Source organism: Rana temporaria, chromosome 1 (assembly GCF_905171775.1).
Source record: "Rana temporaria chromosome 1, aRanTem1.1, whole genome shotgun sequence".
In the NCBI taxonomy this organism is placed as follows: Eukaryota; Metazoa; Chordata; class Amphibia; order Anura; family Ranidae; genus Rana; species Rana temporaria.
In genome coordinates this window covers 432,374,231-432,396,648 of record NC_053489.1, presented here as the reverse complement: position 1 = coordinate 432,396,648, position 22,418 = coordinate 432,374,231, and the positions used below count along the sequence as shown (strand labels likewise).

General features: G+C 43.8%; 1 protein-coding gene across 1 annotated transcript in view; it reads right to left on the bottom strand.

Moving 5' to 3' along the window:
* Window positions 1-22,418, bottom strand: part of ABCG2 (ATP binding cassette subfamily G member 2 (Junior blood group)) — a 216,695-nt gene that overhangs the window by 92,646 nt on the left and 101,631 nt on the right. The window contains exon 2 of the mRNA XM_040325764.1: window positions 13,687-13,799. Coding sequence (XP_040181698.1) covers window positions 13,687-13,737 — 51 coding nt within the window. The 5' untranslated portion in view covers window positions 13,738-13,799. The remainder of the gene's footprint in view (window positions 1-13,686; window positions 13,800-22,418) is intronic.

The following is a 22,418-nucleotide window of genomic DNA, read 5'->3' as shown; positions in this document are numbered from 1 at the left end:
TGTTTCCTAAATGGTGCACGTTTAGGAGATATTAATTTTACCTACAGGTGAGCTTTATTATACTGTAAGCTTACCTGTATATAAAAATCGCAAAGCAGACTTTACTACCACTGTAAAGGGAATCTATCACAATATCTAGTCAATGTTTTCTTTTTAATATAATAAACTTTAATTTTTGTTACTTATAAAATATATATATATATATTTTTTCTCAAATAGACATTAAAGGGGTTGTAAAGGTTTGTTTTTTATTTTCTAAATAGGTTCCTTTAAGCTAGTGCATTGTTGGTTCACTTTCCTTTTCTTTCGTTTTTCCTTTCTAAAAAAAAAATATTCTTTGTTTTCTTTGTCTGAATTTCTCACTTCCTGTTCCTCCTCAGTAAGCTTTTTAGAAGGGAAATCAAAGGAAAAGGTAAGTGAACCAAAGGAACCTATTTAGAAAATAGAAAAACAAACCTTTACAACCCCTTTAAAAACATGGTACTTCTTAAAGACTATGGGCCAGATCCACGAAGCGCGGCGCTTCTTTACGGCCGGCGTAGTGTATCTCAGATACACTACGGCGCCGTAACTTACAGCGTATTTCCCGTATTCTCAAAGAATTTGCGCTGTAAGTTACGGCGGCGTAGTGTAACTGTGTCGGCGTAAGGGCGCGCAATTCAAATGGATGAGATGGGGGTGTGTTTTATGGTAATACATCTTGACCCGACTTAAATGACGTTTTTTCTGAACGGCGCATGCGCCGTCCGTGGGGGTATCCCAGTGCGCATGCTCGAAATTAACCCGCAACAAGCCAATGCTTACGACGTGAATGTCATTCTACGCAAAGCCCTATTCGTGAACGACTTACGCAAACTACGTAAAATTTTCAAAATTCGACGCGGGAACGACGTCCATACTTAACATAGGATACACCTCATATAGCAGGGGTAACTATACGCCGAAAAAAGCCTTACGGAAACGAAGTAAAAAAAATGCGCCGGCCGGACGTACGTTCGTGGATCGCCGTATCTAGCTAATTATCATACTCGACGCGGAAATCGATGGAAACACCACCTAGCGGCCAGCATAAATATGCACCTTAGATGCGACGGCGTACTAAGACGTACGCCAGTCGGATCTAGCACAGCTTCAGGCGTATCTTGTTTTGTGGATACAAAACAAAGATACGCCGGAGCAAACTAGAAGTTACGCGGCGTATCAATAGATACGCCAGCGTAAACGCTTCGTGGATCTGGCCCTATGTTTACATAGCATGCTAGACTTTCTTTTAATAAAGCCTAGCACAGCCTGTTCTCTTTTGAAATGCATGTATTTAACTGAAAATCCTTCTGGCTTCATATAAAATAAAAGAGGGAGAAGGTGCATTCTTTCTCTAAACTATTTAGTTGTGCAAATAAATAGACCTGATAAGCATTAGACTGACTTTACTATAGGTAGACTGTTCACAGGCTGCTAATAAAGTACTTAAAATCAATTTAAATGTATTGATTGCTGATAAATCTGAAATAGCCATACTGAATAGTTCATATTTACCTAAAGATCGATTTACGCTGTAAAATTAGTTGTTACCAAGCACTTCCTGCACCAGATTAGGGTGACCACATTTCCAAACTACCCTTCAGGGACACCCTCCCTTCCCAAAAATCAGCTTGTTCTGTAATGAATCACAGCACAGTGATTAGACATAGGAGGCAGGATTTATGATTTCTCCAATCACAAGCAGGGGGCGGGGATTGTGCTCCTCCGGGCATTCCCGACCAGGACAAGTACTGTCAGTAAGTAAAGTGGTGATGTGGTGCCCTTTTTTTGGGGGGTGGCTGTGTCAGTTTCATTCCAACACACTGTATTGTCCTGGAATGAAGGTGCCCGGGACAGACCTGCAAATCCGGGCAATCTGGGACATGTGGTCACCCTACACCAGATGCATGCCTGCAGCCACAGCTGTGTGTCAAGACTGCCCACAAATGATCTGCAACAGCATAGCTCTCAACCGTCCCTGATTTTGAGGGACTGTCCCTGATTTAAAACAATGTCCCTCTGTCCCTCTTTCCTCCTGATTTGTCCCTCATTTTGGTCTGATATATATAATTGTATATAAATTGCACTATTTATCTTTAAAAAAAAAAGTGTTTCTCAGTGGTAAACCTTTTCAATTTCTATATTACTGCATTTTGTTAATGTTAAAAACCAATATAAAGGAATAATAGTGGTAAAAGAAAAGCACCTAACTAATCATTTGATAATGGGGAGGGTAGTGCTGCGCTAATCAGTGGTGAATGGATAGGTGAATAAGCAGGTGGGGGAAGGGAATGCAGATAAGGTGTAATTGAAATGAGGAGCGATATAGCCCAAATGGCATCAGCATAAAAATAAATATAAAATGATCAGTGAACAATAACAGTACTGGTGTAAATCATATGACTCCACAGGTTCCTCTTAGTGTTATGAAATACACTATAAATAATGGTGCAAAAAATTCCCAAGTAACTGTGCTAGGTGACACTCCTATACTGGTGATAAACAGTCCATCAACAGGGCTTGAAAAATATCAGCAAAAAATAAATATAAGTAAAATTTCAACAGTCCAAGAAAGCAAAAGTGCAAGTGTGGGTCCGCAATATGGAGTGAGAGGAAAATGGGTATCCAGTGATCCTTTTAGGGTAAGTGAGGATGTCCCCTTACCTTACTGCTGTAAGGTAACAGCATATAGATCCAACCACATTAGATAGTTCTCTCGATGGGCTCTGATCCAACAACGGCAGGTCCTCCTTGGAGTTCTCGTCCCAGATTGGTCAGTTTCTCGCCCCAAAGAAATAAAGCATCGATGGTGTGATACCGTTTTAAAAATTTTAATTCTCAAAGCAAATAGACAGGGGTACTCACATAATTCAAAATACAATTGAGCATGTAAAAAGAGGGGCAATCTGTCGCCAACGTCACCTCCGATACCTCTCAGTGGACTCATGCGCATTCGTCACTATCATGTGACTTCCTCAGGAGTCATTATTTTGTATAATTCTCCTTTAAAGGGGTGTGGCAAGGGGTGTGTCCTATGCCTACATACTTTTGCTAATAGGTGTCCGTCGTTCTCATTTCAAAAAGTTAGGGGGTGTGTGCAACAGTCAGGCCAAAATCAAGGATACCACACTGCCCCCTGCAGACAACATGGCCACTGGATATTATTATTACTACAGAAAAAATCCAAATCCAGCCACAAATGAAATTAAAAAATATTTTGGATTGTTTTTCCTGAATGAATGTTATGACTTTAATACAGTCACAAACTCTCCTGAATATACGGTAATTTTTGCAGTTCACCGATTAGATTCCAAGTGCTGGCAAGAATCGTTCTGTAAAGTGCACCTAGCATCAAACATACTGTATTTTGTTCTTGGTGAGTGAATGCATGCAAAATTATGTGTAGATGTACTGTAAGGCTACTTTTACATGGGCATTTAACCTATGTGCGCCAGCTCTGACATTTCAGTACCCGAGAGGCCGAGGGGAGGCATCCAGCCCAGCTGCCTGCAGCCTCCTGAAATCTATAGTAGGCTGAAATATGCTGTGGCTAGAGGGGGCTGAAAGCCGTACCGAATGGAAATTGTATATGTTTAGGGACGTATGCCTGGAACGCAGATATTCTGTTTTCTATGCATATGCCCCTAAATACATTGGGCACTAAACGTGAGCCTTTCAGCCTGTGATTTTCTGCAATCTTAAAGGGGTTGGCAACCCTCAAGATTTTTCACCTTCATGAATTCTATGCAGTGTAGCAGCCCCCCAGTGCCCCCATTTTACTTACCTGAACCCGGTCTTACCCGCACCAGGAACGAGCACACCAGCTCCAGCCAGTGTCTCTCGTGTCCTGATTGGATAGATTGATAGCAGCGCAGCCATTGGCTCCCGCTGCTGTCAATCAAATCCAATGACGCGGGAGTGGGGGGCGGGGACAAGTCCTGATGTCACTGTCAATACACGCAACAGCAGAAAACAGGAGCGTACACACCATACGAAAAGGGGAAGTAACATTTCGTCCAGCGAATGATCTGTCGATTTTCGGATCGTTAGTATGGTGCTTTTTCGTCCGGCAAAAGCTGGATATGCAGAATATAAAATTTTTGTCATACGTGAACTCAACATACGATTTTCATTTAATCAGTATGGTTTTCGTCCGAAAAAAATCTTAAGAGCAAGACTACGCATGCTCAGAAACAAAAGAATACATACAAAACTAATGGCCTGCACACTGCAGAGGACCACGTAGCTTTAGGTGCAAACTGCAGAGGACACAGGCAGTACACACACCGCGTAGCTTTAGGCGCAAACTGCAGAGGACACAGGCAGTACACACCACGTAGCTTTAGGTGCAAACTGCAGAGGACACGGGCAGTACACACCACTTAGCTTTAGGTGCAAACTGCAGAGGACACGGGCAGTACACACCACGTAGCTTTAGGTGCAAACTGCAGAGGACACAGGCAGTACACACCACGTAGCTTTAGGTGCAAACTGCAGAGGACACAGGCAGTACACACCACGTACACATGACATCACTTCTGTTGTATTCTGTCCTACGAGAATTTTCGTGTGGTGAGTAAACTCTTCACTTTCGACATGAGACTAGCATGCAAAAAAAAACAGACGAATGATCGTCTGAAAATCTGATCGTGTGTATAAGGCTTTAAAGTGTGATTGGTAAATGAGAGTCTGCCTGCAGCAGACTGATAATATTACCTCAGCTTAGGCAAAGTTGCTTGCTCAAAAGCTGCGCAGTGTGTTTGGGGATGCGCAACCACCCCTGATGCCTGTCAAATTAGGAGGTGCGCCTGTGCCCATACAGCTGATGCATTCCCATAGAGCAGGGGTCTCAAACTGGCGGCCCTCCAGCTGTTGTGAAACTACAAGTCCCATCATGCTTCTGCCTGTGGGAGTCATGCTTGTAACTGTCAGCCTTGCAATGCCTCATGGGACTTGTAGTTTCGCAACATCTGGAGGGCCGCCAGTTTGAGACCCCTGCCATAGAGTAACAGCAGCATAAATAAACAGCTCATTTACACTGTACAGGCCACAGCACCATAAGGCCTTAAGCTCTCAGTCACAAGACAAAAAGAATGCCAGTCCAAAGTCTCCATATAGATCCAGTACAAGAGTATGCATTTGAAGACAAAATAAGCATTAATAAGGCAGATATTAACAGTAAATAAAATATTACAAATACCTATAATCTGTACCGTTACATACACTATATTGCCAAAAGTTTTGGGACGCCTGCCTTTACACGCCCATGAATTTTAATGGCATCCCAGTCTTAGTCCGTAGGGTTCAATATTGAGTTAGCCCACCCTTTGCAGCTATAACAACTTCAACTCTTCTGGGAAGGCTATTCACAAGGTTTAAGAGTGTGTCTATGGGATAGTTTGACCATTCTTCCAAAAGCACATTTGTGAGGTCAGGCACTGATGTGGATGAGAAGTCCTAGCTCGCAGTCTCCACTCTACTTCATCCCTGTGCAGGCCAGTCAAGTCCCCCCCCCCAAACTCTCATATCCATGTCTTTAAGGACCTTGCTTTGTGCACTGGTCCAAATCATTTGGTGGAGGGGGGGTTATGGTGTGGGGTTGTTTTTCAGGGGTTGGGCTTGGCCCTTTAGTTCCAGTGAAGGGAATTCTTAAGGTGTCAGCATACCAAGACATTTTGGACAATTTCAAGCTCCCAACATTGTGGGAACAGTTTGGGGATGTCCCCTTCCTGTTCCAACATGACTGCTCACCAGTGCACAAAGCAAGGTCCATAAAGACATGGATGAGTGAGTTTGGAGTGGAGGAACTTGACTGGTTTGCACAGAGTCCTGACCTCAACCCGATCATTTGGGATGAATTAGAGCAGAGACTGCGAGCCAAGCCTTCTCGTCCAACATTAGTAAAAAAGAAGGGTGTACTGCGCTAATTCGATAAATAGTAAAGCGGCAACTAAAAATGTTATACAACACTAATAATGGTCAAAGGAAGACCTGTGCTGTTGTAAGCTAAAATGTGACACTAGTGACAATGAAGTGCTAGATAAATATCAATTAAAATTATGAAACACTGACTGAGTGAAAAAAAATGATATCTCTAAATAGGTCTGTGAGACCTCAATAAGATAACAAGAAGGGGTTAATTCCTAAATTAGGTAGAAACCTGAAAATTATCAAGTGAATAAATAGCAGTCCGTGTGAACAAACCAAAAAAATCCTTAGGAATACCATTAACAATAACGTCAAAGGTAAAAAAAAATGGAATATATTAAAAAATACTAATGCAGAGTGTCCATATAAACTTAAATATCCCCAGTGTACAACGAATCCAATAGTTCAGGAAAAAGTGCTGACAGGATAGTGCCTCCACCAAACAATAACACTGTCGCTTACCAGATGGATGTTATCTCTAATTATAGGAGATCAATATGCGCATTTGGTTGATATCCCAGCCTGGGGTCTCTATTGGTAGCAGTGACGTCAGAACGTCATTCCTCCCAACGTTTCGTCCCTCTAGTGACAAAATGTTGGGAGGAATGACGTTCTGACGTCACCGCGTTGTGTGCCAGACCCGGAAGATACGGGATGCTGAATTGAAGAGCCAGCCAGCTAGATTGTATTTTATATGCCTTATCTCACTTCTTCGATGTAAGTGTGCATTTTTATGTTACTTATTAAATTTTCAAGGGTTTTACGCTACGCCTTCCTTTTTTTAGTATTTTTTAATATATTACATTTTTGTTAATGGTATTCCTAAGGATTTTTTTTGTTTGTTCACACGGACTGCTATTTATTCACTTGATAATTTTCAGGTTTCTACCTAATTTAAGAATTAACCCCTTCTTGTTATCTTATTGAGGTCTCACAGACCTATTTACAGATATAATTGTATTTCACTTAGTCGGTGTTTCATAATTTTAATTGATATTTATCTAGCACTTCATTGTCACTAGTGTCACATTTTAGCTTACAACAGCGCAGCTCTTCCTTTGACCGTCCAACATTAGTGCCTGACCTCACAAATGCGCTTTTGGAAGAATGGTCAAACATTCCCATAGACACGCTCCTAAACCTTGTGCCTTCCCAGGAGAGTTGAAGCTGTTATAGCTGCAAAGGGTGGGCCAACTCAATATTAAACCCCACGGACTACGACTGGGATGCCTTTAAATCGGGGGTTCTGCGGGAAATCCTCTTTTTTTTTACATGTGCATCTACTGCTTTTGAATGAATGAATGAATGAAAAACTTATATAGCGCGACGCATGCGAACTGAATTGCCTCTGGGCGCTAGTTGTTGCTGTCTTTCCAGAGCATCAAAAAAGCACTACAAACTTAAATTCTTGCAGCGCCAGGAACCAACGTGTAATCCTGGCATTAGTCCCTTTACCCTGCCTCATCCATGTTAAAGGGGCATGATCAGAAATGAGCCTAAACTTCCTCCCCAAGAGGTAATACCTGAGGGACTCCAGAGCCCACTTAATGGCCAGACACTCTCTTTCAATAATAGCGTAGTTTTTCTCTGCTGGTGTCAACTTTCTACTGAGGAAGACTACTGGGTGTTCCTCACCACGAACAACCTGTGACAACACAGCTCCCAATCCTACATCGGAAGCATCAGTTTGGACAACAAACTCTTCTGAAAAATTGGGCGCTATCAAGACAGGGTGTTGGCACAGTGCTGACTTGAGCACCAAAAAAGCCTTCTCAGCGTCTGCATTCCACTCCACCATGACCGATTTCCGACCCTTAGTCAGATCGGTCAATGTAGCCGCCAATGTGGCAAAGTTGGGTACGAACCTCCTGTAGTATCCCACCATGCCCAGGAATGCACGTACCTGCTTTTTTGTGAGGGGGCGGGGCCAACTCTTTATAGCCTCTACCTTGCTGACCTGAGGTTTCACCACCCCTCTACCCACGATATAGCCCAGGTATTTCACCTCCTCCATTCCCAAAGCACATTTTTCAGGGTTTATTGTAAACCCCTCTTTCCAGAGAGAGTCCAGTACTGCCTGGACTTTGGGCAAGTGTGACTCCCAGTCTCTGCTAAAAATGACTATGTTGTCCAAGTACACTGAGGCATACTCCCGATGAGGTCGTAAAATCCTATCCATTGCTCGCTGGAACGTGGCTGGAGCAGTTTGCAGTCCAAAAGGCATTCTTTTGTACTGAAAACTCCCCTCTGGAGTAGAAAAAGCAGTTTTCTCTTTAGCAGCCTTAGTTAATGGGATTTGCCAATACCCCTTGGTAAGGTCTAATGTTGTGATATACCTGGCTGGACCTAGTCTCTCAATAAGTTCATCTACCCGGGGCATGGGGTAGGCATCAAACCGTGAAACCTCATTAAGTTTCCGGAAATCATTGCAGAATCGCAGAGTCCCGTTGGGCTTTGGTACCAACACAATCGGGCTCGACCACTCACTCTGCGATTCCTCAATGATCTCCAGGTCCAGCATCTTCTTTACTTCCTCTGAAACGGCCTTCCTTTGATCCTCTGGAATGCGGTAGGGCCTGACAAAAACTTTGACTCCAGGTTCCGTGATAATATCATGCTCTATGATACTAGTTAGCCCCGGCAAGTCTGAAAACTTCTTTTTATTTCTCTGCAAGAACTCCTTTGCCTGCTGACTTTGGTATTTAGATAGGGTATTTGCTACTTGGACACTCTCCACCCCAACCTGTGGCTCAAGTCTTGCATTAGCCAGGGAGGTCACCGGTTCCCTGTCTGTCCAGGGCTTTAACAAGTTGACATGATATATCTGATACGGTTTCCTCTTGCCTGGCTGGTGAACTCTATAATTGACCTCTCCCACTTTTTCCACAACTTCAAAGGGTCCTTGCCACCTGGCTAAGAACTTACTTTCCACAGTGGGAATAAGCACCGCTACTCGATCCCCCACTTGGAAGTGCCTTATTTTAGCAGCCCTGTTATAGACCCGTCATTGAGCCTCCTGTGCCTTTTGCAAATGCTCTTTGACTAGCGGCATCACGGTTTGGATCCTTTCCTGCATTTGGGAGACATATTCCAGGACACTCTTATGCTGAACAGGTTCACTTTCCCACTCCTCTTTAACCACGTCAAGAAGTCCGCGAGGTCTCCGCCCATATACCAACTCAAAGGGCGAAAACCCCGTGGAGGCCTGGGGCACTTCCCGGATAGCAAACAGGAGAGCTGGTAACAGGCAGTCCCAATCTTTCCCATCCCTTTGTACCACTTTCTTGAGCATAGACTTAAGGGTCTTATTAAAGCGTTCCACCAACCCGTCCGTTTGGGGATGGTAGACCGATGTGCGTAGCTGTTTAATCCGGAACAGCTTACACACATCGGCCATAACCCTTGACATAAACGGGGTACCCTGGTCTGTGAGTATTTCCTTGGGGAAACCAGTCCGTGTAAACATCTGGAATAATTCCCGGGGCAATGGCCTTTGAGGAGGTATTCCGCAGGGGTAGCGCCTCAGGATATTGGGTGGCATAGTCAAGAATCACCAATATGTAGGAGTGACCTCGAGCTGACTTTACCAAGGGACCCACTATATCCATGGCTATCCTCTCGAATGGGACCTCAATTATGGGCAGAGGGACCAAAGGGCTCCGAAAATGAGTCACCGGAGCGGTCAACTGACAGGTGGGACAAGAGGTACAGTATCTCTTTACCTTTGCTTTCAGACCTGGCCAGTAAAACCGGTCGGTGATCCGTGCCTCCGTTTTTTCAACTCCCAGGTGTCCCCCTAACACATCGTCATGGGCCAGGTCCAGAACCTTTCGTCTATATTGTTGGGGTACCAACAATTGCTCTACCACATTTTCTCTCTCCTTGGTAACCCGATACAGCAATTCATTATATATTGCAAAGTGTGGCCACCTCTCATTTGCACCTGGCTCTTGGGGAACCCCATTTACTACTACAACTTGTTCCCGTGCATGGGCCAAAGTGGGGTCCTGCATCTGAGCAGTCCCAAATGCCCCCTGGGGAACACCCAAATCCGGCAGCGCAGGGGTAGAGGCCACTTCCTCATCCTCTTCCCCCAGCATTACCTGAAGTGGGAAAGGCTCCTCCCCCTTAGTGTTTTGGTAGGTCTGTGGACCACATATCTTGACATCCTCAATAGTATCAACACTACTTTCATCACCATTAACCCAATCATTAGCATTTTCCTCATCTGGGTCCACATTAACGTTTGGCAGTTCAGGGTTATCCCTCTCAGCAGCAGGAACAGGGGGGCTAGTTTCTCCCCAGTCTCTGAACTGTTCTCCTTGTTCCCACAGTTTTGCAAACAATGGACAGTCTCGTCCTATTATAACATCATGTACCAAGTTCTTTATCACCCCCACCTCTTGAGTAACAGTGACACATGCTGAGGAGATAGACAACGTGATGAGCGGGTACTCTCTAGTGTCCCCGTGAATGCATACCACCCGTAAAGTTTTTCTTACCGGACCGATCTTCCCAATCACTCTAGGATGAACCAGGGTTACCATGCTTCCAGAGTCCAACAAAGCCCGGGCAGGGAGGTGGTTCACTTGGACTTCACACTCAAACTTTTCCTCATCCAGGTCGAGGTGTGTGGTGCACACTTTATGGGCACAAAAAGACCCCCTCCGAAGAACCCTGCATTCCATGGGCTCCTCTTGCAGTGGGCAGTGTGCCCGGGTATGACCCCAGGAATGACATCGCCAACATTGTACATCCCCTCCTCTCCGAACAGGAACAGAACGCTGCGAAGGTACCGGGAGTGTCTCTTGGTCTTCCGGGGTGTTTGTCCCAGGGCTCCTTGGAACATCCTTTCGAAGGGCAGCAGTTGGTCGAACAGGCCGTGGCAGACTAGGCCCTATGCGCTTGGTAGGTCCGAGCAGGTCCTCCACCACTGTATATCGTTCCACCATCTCAACAAGGAGGTTTGCTGTTTTGGGGTCTCCATGGCTGACCCACCGTTGGAGGTCATCTGGCAGGGACCTCAGGTATCGGTCCAGCACGACCCGCTCCACAATTTGGGGGCCAGACAACACCTCAGGCTGCAGCCATTTTTTTACTAGTTGCACCAGGTCATGCATTTGAGACCGGGGTGGCCGATCTGGACGATATTTCCATTGGTGTACACGTTGGGCCCAAACGGCCGTAGTCACCCCCAGACGGACCAGAATTTCTGCCTTTAGCTTTTGATAGTCTTTAGCATCATCTGGTGGCAGGTCAAAGTAGGCTTTTTGAGGATCTCCAGTGAGAAAAGGAGCAATGAGGCCGGCCCACTGGTCCTGAGACCATCCTTCTCTCTCTGCTGTCCTCTCAAACGTAGCAAGAAATGCCTCTACATCATCGCTCAGGGACAATTTCTGTAGAAAATGGCTTGCCCTCACAGCCACCTGGTTGCCAGGGGTAACAGCCGCTGGCTCCTGAACCTGAGACAGCTGCTGCACGGCTTCCTTTAAGGCAGTCACCTGAGCCTGCATAACCCCTTGCTGGGCTGCTTGCTGGGCTGCTAACTGGTCCACCAACAGGCGAGTATTTTCTTGCTGCAGAGCCAGCGCCTCTTTGTGGTAAGTTTACGCTTGTATGTTAGCCAGGGTCAGCTGTTTAATTAGCTCCTCCATTGCTTCAACTTTCAATGTTTGTGCAGCTTTAACCCAGGACATAAATTCAATGTACTGTTCCTTTAAATGTCAGTTCAATATAAAGTCCGATGCAAAAGAAAAAAATACTTTTTTTTTTTTTTTCTCTTCTTATGCCTGTTATTCTGTCCTGCCCGCATTCGAGCACCAGTGTAATGTTTGGGGGACCAGCTTGATCGCAGGACACAGGCTTCTTAAATCAAAACTGAGGTTTATTAAACTTAAATGGCTTAGCAGCAGCAAAAACAAAAGAAGTAACAGTCTCACCGACTTGTACAGCTCAGAACTGCTATCGCAGTCAAACAGTCCTTCCAGGTAAGTCCTTCAGTAGCAGGTTTTTAGGCAGGACACTGCCAAGTCTTTTCACAGCTTTTCACAGCTTTTCATAGCTTTCACAGCTTTCCTTGTCCACCATTCACCATGCATTGGACTCTCCTACACTCCTTCCCTCTCACCTGCACTTCCTGTCTGCTTTAAACTACTTCCTTAGACAGGTGCGTTAACCCTTTCCATTCCCTTAATGGCACCACAGTCCAAACAGAGGGGAAATATAACGTCCTTCCAGGACCCAGCCATGGCGTCCTGTACAATATATACATACTGAGCTGCTCTGATTAAACAGTAGTTTCGATTTAGGGTGAACCTCTGCTTTAAAGTTCATGTGCATAAAAAGGCAGGCTTCCCAATACTTTTGACAAATGGACAACCAAAAAAAATTGCCATTTTTTTTAATGGGATTATTCATTACCGCTATTCATAAGCTAACAAATGGTCTTAACACATTAAAATAAATGGCCTTACCATTAAAATAAGATATGCGTAAATTTTAAGCAAGACATCACTAGACACAACAGTTAAACCATGGCTATTGTATAGTATTTGTTATTCTTACTCAGGTGGAGAACCTTGCTTCATTGTTTCAGAAGAAGCAGGTTTTTGTTAGCACAAGTCCCATCCCCTGCAATACACAGGAAACTGGGTCCACAGGAGACTTCCATCTTCTGTGTTCACTGAATTTACAAATCTCTTATCAAGATATTTTTCCCAGAACATACATCCTGTTCCCACTAGGCCTTATTTCCCATTTTTTTTTATAAAATATGTGTGCTTACAAAATAGCATTTGCTTATTTCAAATAGATTTGTTAAGTAAGCATGATTTTATAATATGTGCATCACAGCTTTTATTATAAAACCATACTTGCCATTAACAGAGGTGTTGTTTCTTTACTGCGGCCAAAGGCTGAAAGAAAAGTACCATGACATTTTTTTATTATAACAGTTACTTGCCAATAAATAAAATATAACTGCTAGTTCAGCTGAACATTTTGTGTTTACAATGTGATTTTATAAGAATATGTGTGAGCAAAGCAAGGAATGTTGGTTTTGTGAGTTGAGACACGGTGTAGGCTAAAGCTGGCTATACACAGGGAGATCTAACATATTCCTCCATCCATGCTGTACAGTGCAGATGGACGAATCTCTGACTGCAGCTTTTTGCATTCTGACAGAATACTGGAACAGTGGTTGCATCTGATTGGAGGTAGCTGCTGTTGGTTTGACAGGTTCCTTCATTTTTTCAAAAGAAGGATGCCAGGCAGGAGGATGGCGACAGGGCCACTCAAGTAGCAAACTGCAGCCAGATCATCAGAAATTGGCCACAATTCATACATAGTACAGCCAAGTTAAAACCCAACTCCAGGAAATCTGGAAATTCTTTTACTTACTCGATCATCTGCTTCCCTGTGCTCCAGACTGTCCCTCAGTGTCATCTCATTGAATATAGGGATATGGACCTTGCAATGGTTCTAATGACGTCACGTCAGGATCACTGAAGCATGGGGAAGATGTCATTGTGGGGACCAACCTAGCAGCGCTTAGGAGCAGAGTTTCCCTTAGATCTAAACGAGCAGTTAATAACCCACAACAGTGCAGGCGCAACCCCACTGCAAAGGAGGATTTTCAAGTTTCCTGATGTGGGACTTCAACTTTTTTTGTAGTGGGAACTTTTGTAAGACTGAGTTGGGCTGACATGCAGAGTGGAAGATGGTTCATATATTACTTACAGGTGTATCTGTGGTACTGCATGGCTGGTACTTCACATTGGGGTCAAACATGATTCAGAATGTTTTTTCTTGTGTTCTTTGGAAATACAGCTGGTTGCTTACTGTAGATGGAGCTAGAAAAAAAAAATACAAAAAGTTATAAGAAAAAAGCATATATTGGTATCTGTACTCTGCCTAAATACAACTATAAAAATTGAAAATATTTGAAACTTGATTATTTTTTTATGCAACATATTTAAAATTGCATTACAAATATTACACCCAAAAAATTCCTTCAGATCATCATGATTATATATATATATATATATATATATATATATATATATATATATATATATATATATATATATATATATATATATATATATATATATATATATATATATATATATATATATAAAGCATATAATACAATATAAAAACATAAAAAGAACATCCAACTATACAACCTCATATTCTAAATACAATAGTATATATTAAAGTCTCAGTGACGTCGCCAGTGCTTGCAAGAAGTGGCCTAAAACCAGGATCTGAATTGTCATCAAAACAGTAATAGAGGGAAACTCTTTCATCTGGCACATTTGATTTACCTCACCTTGCAGAGATTTCCTCTCACTAAAACCAGAGTTAAATTGTCATCAGAATAATAATAGCAGAGATATCTTGGGCATATTTGATTTCCCTCACCTTAAAGATATTTTCTCTCACTAAAACCTGAGGTAAAATGTCATTGGAACGGTAATGGAGGGAAAATCTCCTACTGGGCACACATGATTTTCCTCACCTTGAAGAGATTTTCTTCTCACTAGAATTCTAGGAGGGTCTGGGGTAAATTGTCATTGGAACAGTAACAGAGGGGAAATATCTGAAGCATTCAGGTGGTAGGTTAGAGACACAAGATGAAAATGATCTGCTCCATTATGTTCTATACTGGGCAGCAGTATCCTAGACTAGTTTTTCTCAATGCCTGTCCTCAAGGCACCCCAACAGGTCATGTTTTCAGGATTTCCCTCAAATGGAACGGCTGTGATAATTACCAAGGCAGTGAAACTGATCAAATCACTTGTGCAAAATAATGGAAAGCCTGAAAATATGACCTGTTGGGGTGCCTTGAGGACCAGAGTGTTTCTCAAAACACTGTCCTAGACCTTCTTGTCATGGCTAAATTCTGGTCAGTTTTGACAGGCAAAGCATATATTCTGGGTAAAGATGCAGAAGCTTGTCTCTCTGTCACCACATATTCCTACTGGCATATCAGTATGATGGCCAATAGGAATGTGAAGAACACAGGAAACTGTGAGCAAACTTCATCAAAAAGTGCCAAACCTTTACCTGTGAAAATGTCTTGGGATTCAACGGTTATAGGAAAGTCTGGGACTCTACTGCAGGTATGTACAAAAACCTCTAGGTGACCAGATTTTTTAAATGAAATAAGGGGACTTTTTTTTTTTTTTTTACTAGTAATGGCGGCAATCAGCGACTCTCTGCCCGTCACCGCCCCCCTCACAGCCTATCAAGTCTTACTCTCTGGGCCCCAGCAACTGGGTGGGGAGCAGAGGAAGAACACTTCGCCAGGGAAGGCAAGGAGATAAACAGGCAGGCGGCTGGCCGGGACTTGAGCCAAGGCAGAAGAACATGCAAGCGGAGGAGAATGGGCATGCACCTGAAACTGAAGAAATATTCACTCCATTCCGACCAGCACATGATCATCAGAAAGGGGCACAGATAATGGAAAAAAATACACCCCCTAAGCTAGTAGGTGCGGGGGGGTGTAATTCAGAATTATTATTTTTTTAATTCTGCACTGACTGTCTTTGAAATTGCCCCAGCCCCTGTTCAAATCCAATCCGGGGACAAAACCAGGGACAGACTTTGTCTGGGGATGGTGTCCTCAATCTGGGGACTGTCCCCTGAAACCAGGGATGTCTGGTCACCCTAGGTATGTACACCTCATATCTGAAGCAGTTTATTTATATTTTTCAAGAAAAGCATTCATTAACTTCAGAGAAAAAAACGCCTAGCCACATTGGGACTACATTGTTTTCAGTCAGATAGACCTGTCTGGTAGACTTGCAATGAGAGAGATGAACAACCGTTGTATAGCATGGCTGCTGAGATGCATAGGCGCATTTTAACCAGTTATTAAACCAATACCTTACCCCCAAAAAAGACACATCGACTGGTTTTAATGAACTTACAAACTGTAATAATATTCAAAATACCACATAACAATACTAGTCAAAGTTATACAATGAGCATCCATAACAAAACACGGATAGTCTAAGATGCCTGTCTCCAGCATCAATGCAAGACAGGCATTAAACTGACCCCAGAATTAAACTTGAGGGCATAGCCCATGAAGCATTATCAATTTCTGGCAAGGTAAAACCACCAAAAAAGCTGTGACGAAACTCACAATGGGCGGGTGAGTGGTCAACTCTTGTGACGTCAGAATCTCCTCAGAGCAGTTGGAGGTGCCCTTGCGTAGCCTTTTCTAGAGTTCAAAAATAGAGCGACAATTTTGAAAAAAAGCAATATTTTGTACTTTTTGCTATAATAAATATCCTCAATTTTTTTTCTCAGTTTTTTTTCTCAGTTTAGGCCGATATGTATTTTTGGTAAAAAAAAATATAGCAATAAGCGTATATTGATTGGTTTGCGTCTACAAAATAGGGGGTAGTTTTATAGCATTTTTTTTTTACTTGTTATAGCAGCGATCTGCCATTTTTTTAATGATTGCGACATTATGGGGGACACATCGGACACTTTTTTGGGACCATTTACATTAAGGCCCTGTACACACGATCAGTCCAAACTGATGAAAACAGACTGAAGGACCGTTCTCATCGGTTAACCGATGAAGCTGACTGATGGTCTGATGTGCCTACACACCATCAGTTAAAAAAACGATCGAGTCCAACGTGGTGACGTAAAATACAACGATGTGCTGAAAAAAACTAAGTTCAATGCTTCCAAGCATGCGTCGACTTGATTCTGAGCATGCGCGGGTTTTGAACCAATGCTTTTACGTACTAACCATCGGTTTTGACCTATCGGTTATCAGTCCATCAGTTCAATTTTAAAGCATGTTCTAAATTTTTGGACCGAAGGATAACTGACTGATGGGGCCCACACACGGTCGGTTTGGACTGATGAAACTGAACTTCAGTCTGTTTTCATCAGTTTGGACTGATCGTGTGTACAGAGCCTTATACAGCAATCAGTGCTATAAAAATGCCCTGATTACTGTATAAATGTGACTGGCAGTGTAGGGGTTAACCACTGGGGGGAGGGGTTAAGTGTGTCCTAGGGAGTGATTCTAACTGTTAGGGGGCTTGGCTACGAGTGACACGTCACTGATCGCTGCTCCAGATGAGGGGGAGCAGACGATCAGTGACATGTCACTAGGCAGAACAGGGAAATGCTTTGTTTACAAAGGCATCCCCCCGTTCTGCCATTCTGTGACTCGATCGATGGGTCACCGGCAGACATCGAGTCTGAGGGTCCCGCAGGCACAGTCACGGAGACCACAGTGGGCCCGCGCGCGGGCTGGGGGGCAGGTTCAAAGCAAAGTATATATACATTGCTTTGCCTGTTCGTGCCATTCTGCCGAGGCAGTCCGCAAGTGGTTAAAGTGTTACTAAACCCACAACAGTAAAATCAGTCTATTTGCAGAATAGCATGCTTGTTATACTCACTGTGGAATCTAAGGGGTTAATCATCTGCATTGTTTAAAAAATATGTTTGATCCTGTATGCAAAGATCCTGCCCTTCCTGCATTGTCCCCCTGACAAGTCCGGATAAGACACAGTGCGTGGAGTCAGGTGGCACATGCTCAGTTTGGTCTCTATTATTGGAGAGAACGTATGTTGTTTTGTACATGTCATCGGCACGGCGCCAATCAGCGCTGGCTGGAAAGAGGGTCAGTCACATCATGATCCACATCAGAGATTGAAGTCTCCTCCTAGAAGAACCTTCAGCGCTCGGCCGGACAATGCTGGTAGTCACATGACCGCTTGTCTAAAAAGGTATATAATGGTTTTATTTTAAAGAAAAAACAACATTTGAAGGTTGTGTGTGCTGTGGTCTCACTATACATTCATGGGTTTAGTAACACTTTAAGCACTGAACAATGGCTGGGAAATCCAGGAGCAGCGACATCACCCATGTGCTCCCATATCCCAGCCATTGTTGACTTTCCCACCTTTCCCCTGCAGCCGCCACTAATGCCTCATTTCCACTGAGCGGATCGGATCAGTACGGTATGCTATTTTGGTGTTTCCATTATGAAAATGTGCCATAAAACCGAACCGTACCGCACCATTCTGGGTCCTGCTTTAAATGTGAAAATGAAAATGGAACGGTTCGGTTAGGGCGGAGATACAATACATTCCACTGATTGGTGGGCACGCTAGGCATTTTTTCTAAACCTTGTATGGCCCCTGATGATCCGACTTGCAGTGGACCATTCTCACTGTTCCAAACTGTACCGACCCAAACCATTCCGCTCAGTGGAAACGAGGCATAACTCACACAGGGAAGCCAGGTTCCATGAGCGAAGTGAAGTGGGCTGAATATAGGATAAGTATACACCTTTTTTTATACAGGCTAGTCAGCATAGGAAGCAGGGGAGAGGGAACATTTTTAGTTAGTTTAGTTAGTTTTAGGCAAGAATTCTTCTTTAAATATGGCTGCATTCATAGAATTTTTTCATTTTTTCCCTTTATTTCGCCTGGTGATCCAGCTAGCAGCACACTTCTGCTGCGTACACACGATTGGAAATTCCGACAAGAAAAGTTCAATGTGAGCTTTTGGTCGGAAATTCAGAGCATGTGTAGGCTCCATCTGACTTTTTCTGTCGGAATTTCCAACAGCAAAAATTTGAGAGTTGGTTCTCAATTTTTCCGACAAGAAAAGTTCTTGTCGAAAATTCAGATCGTCTGTATGCAATTCCGACGTGAAAAAAAAATGCTTGGGATCAATTCGACGCATTCTCGGAATGATTGAACTAAATTTTTCTCAGCTTGTTGTAGTGTTGTACGTCACCACGTTCTTGACGGTCTGAATTTTGTGTGTCCTTGTGTATGCAACACAAGTTTGAGCCAACATTTCATTGGAAAAAAATCCATGTTTTTCTTGTCGGAATTTCCGATCGCGTGTACGCGGCATTCCTGTCTTTGGGTTTCTCCACTCTGGATGGAGAACTACAGAGCCACTCTTGGACAGCAACATTGGCAGTCTGGGGAGAGGGCTGTGTTAAATACACTAACAGATTTAGATGGACTTGACAATCAATTAAAGTAGACCTCCAGCTAACACTTTTTAAGCTGTTACAAGAATAGTTTTTTTCCTTCTGGGATAAAAGTTTTAAATAGATGAATAAAAGCTTACCCTTGTAAGCACCCAGTGATAAATGGTTTGTCTCAACTCTGATACTTGGTCTGTAAATGGGAGCTGAAAAATAACAGACTTACTGGCTTGATCACCAGAAAAAAATAAAGGCAAAAAAACCTCAAAAATCTAAGGTAGCCACCACATCTAAATCCTAGTACACACAGGCTAAATGTCGGGTCACATCAGCCGATTCAATAATAAATGGCCGACATTCAGCCCATGTGTACGGCAGCCAGTCTAACAGAAGCCAGCCAAACATACTGGAAAACCAGCAGCCGTCTGGCTATTGATCAGTGCTCTCCGCCATTTGCCGGAGTAATCTGGCGGGGAGGGCCGTCCCCCTGTCAGAACACAATTGAATAATAGAACAGCAGGGAAAAATTGCTCTACTAACATCGGATATTACAAGCTTGCTTTTGAGTTTAGATACGCTTTAAATCTGTCCCCAAAGGACCTGCCAAGCTAAAAGCAGTGTTAATACTGCACTTTGATCCTCCATGAAGAAAAAGGAGGGTTTGGCCCCACAGGCATGCAGGTTTTGTAATAATCTAGAATATCTACATGTGAGGTTAAACACAACTGCAATTTGTACTATAATACACTATTTGTACTGTGGCAAAAAAAGATTTAAAATGTTCTCTGCACTCAGAATAAGTATTACACTTGGTTGGGTACATCTATGTTTCTATTACTATAGTGTTAATATACACACTGTGCACAAAATTGCTCAGTACAGAGGTGTAACTAGAACCTTCAGGGCCACCATGCAAGAAACCATGAAGGGCCCCCCTGACCCCCCCGACCCCCCCTCCATCCGGCTTCTACTTCTGGGAGGGCATGGACATCCTCCTAGAACCCTGCCTCCTGTGTGCCCTCTGTGGCATGCATCCAGCGTGCGCTGTGACTGCTGTGTCCTTCGGAAACAGCTGATTACAGATCACCGTAAAGGCCCAATCACAACGGTCCTTTACTATGTGATCAGCTGATCACTTGTAAACAGACTTGCCGGTGATCGGCAGCCCTTTACTCCCACGCTGTGTCTGTGAGAGAAAAGGAGAGCTGTTAACCAACAAAACTGTCAGTATACTGATAATCAGGGCACTGATCATCAGTGCCTTGATTATCAGTGCTGCCTCTCAGTGCCGCCTACCAGTGACCATTAGTGATACCTATTAGTGCTAATCAATGCTGCCTATCAGTGGCACCTATCAGTGCTCATTAATGCCGCATATTATTGCCAATCAGTGCAGCCTATCAGTGCTCATCAATGCTAACTATCAGTGCTCATCAGTGGCGCCTATCAGTGCTGTCTATCAGTGACACCTATCAGTGCTCATCAATGCCGCATATCAGTGGCCATCAATGCCGCCTATCCGTGCCCATCAGTGCTCTCTATCAGTGCTCATTAATGCTGCCTATCAGTGCTCATCGGTGCCGCCTATCAGTGCTCATCAATGCCGCATATCAGTGCTGCCTATCAGTGCCAATTAGTGCCACCTATCAGTGCTTATCAGTGGCGCCTATCAGTTCTGTCTATCAGTGCCACCTATCAGTGCTCATCAATGTCGCCAGTGCCACCTATGAGTGCTCATCAATAATGCCTATCAGTGCTCATAAGTGTTGCCTATCAGTGCCTTCTCAGCAGGTCTCTGAGCTGAGAGCATCTCTCCCATACAGCCCAGAGCCTACACTGACAGTTCCCCCTCCTTCCTCTCTTGCACGGACGGTGGAGCAGAGAGACAATCTCCTCGTTCTCCTCCCGCTCCTCTCCTCCTGTGTGTTCACCACAGGAAATGTGAAGCCGGAAGTGTGAAGCCAAGCAGTTGAATTCAGCTGCATAACTTCACACTTCCTGTGGTGCTTACAGGAGGAGGGGGGACGGGAGGAGAAGGAGCGGATCAGCTTTCTCCTCTCCCAGACGTAACCCTATATAAAATGGATCTGGATTTGTACCACAATCCATCAGAGATGGTTATTTTTTAGGTATTTTAAGATTCAAAAATGCCTGTTCCATATACATATCTGTCATGCTGTTTCTTGTTTTTGTTTACGCCTGTATATTCATATTACACTACTGTATACTTTTCTGACTTGATTATACTGTACATATTATTTTTTTTTGCTGTTATGTTACTAGATAATACAACCAGCCTTTAATCAGCCCCTTAAGAAGGAATTTAACATTTAAATATCCGAAACATGTCTGGACTTCTGAATTTATGCATTATGGTTGGCCCCCCAATGTGAGACCTACCAGGTGCTTCAGTATCTAGCGGTATACCATTGTAGCATGACCATTGTGTTATATTTTTATCAAACACCTTTTTCATGTACTTGTATGTCTTTTGTAATATATTTGTAATTTTTTTTACATGCTCTCTACTCAATTTTTCTGGCATCTAATCTTGGCCCAAAAAATCCCTGGGGAATCTCTTTTGTTCTCTATCTATGCGAGGGAGGGGAAGAGTGCAGGATTTTGGCTGTATGAGAGAGGCATTCTCAGCTCAGAGCCCTGTGGCTAGCAACCCTGCTGGAGCCCCCCCCCCCCGACAATGGCGGAGCGCCAGTGCCCGGTTGCATGTGTGACTCTTGCAACCCTGGTAGTTCCACCACTGGCTCAGTGGTTATCATTCCTGCCTTGCAGCACCAAGATTTCTGGTTTGTATCCCAACCAAGACATGACCTGCATGAAGTTTGAATGTTCTTTGTGTGCTTGTCAGGTTTCCTCCCCCTGTCCAAATATATGTTGGTACCTTAATGGGATCCTACTTAGATTGTGAGGTCTAAATTTTAGACTTTACAGTGGAATTCCAGCTTAACCCTAACTACTTTTATAACTGTCCCCTCCAACCTTCTAACACCTATGCTTGCTAACCTGTGTAAGAAAGCCGTTCCAGTCCATTCATGTGGACCGTCTCTCTGCCTGGGGTTTCTTGGCTCTTGATTATATAGATTGATAGCAGGGGGCGCCTGAGGGGGGCAGGGCCGAGTCCTGCATTCGGCAGCTATGGATGCCAAATGCTGGACACGGGAGCGTGTCCGCAAGGTAACCCCCTGGGAGAGCGGTTCTCCTAGGGGGTTATCTGATGCAGGGAGGAGCCGCGAGAGCCGCCGGGGGACCCCAGAAGATGGTGTTTGGGGCCACTCTGTGCAAAACAAACTGCACAGTGGAAGTAAGTATGACATGTTTGTTATTTTTATTTTATTTTATTTGAACCTTTAGTATCACTTCAAGTTCGGTCCTCCACAACATGTGGCCCCTTGAACAAATAATGCCCACCCCGGTGTAAATTTTTGGTGCTATATGAATACAGTACCAGTAATACATAACAAAATAT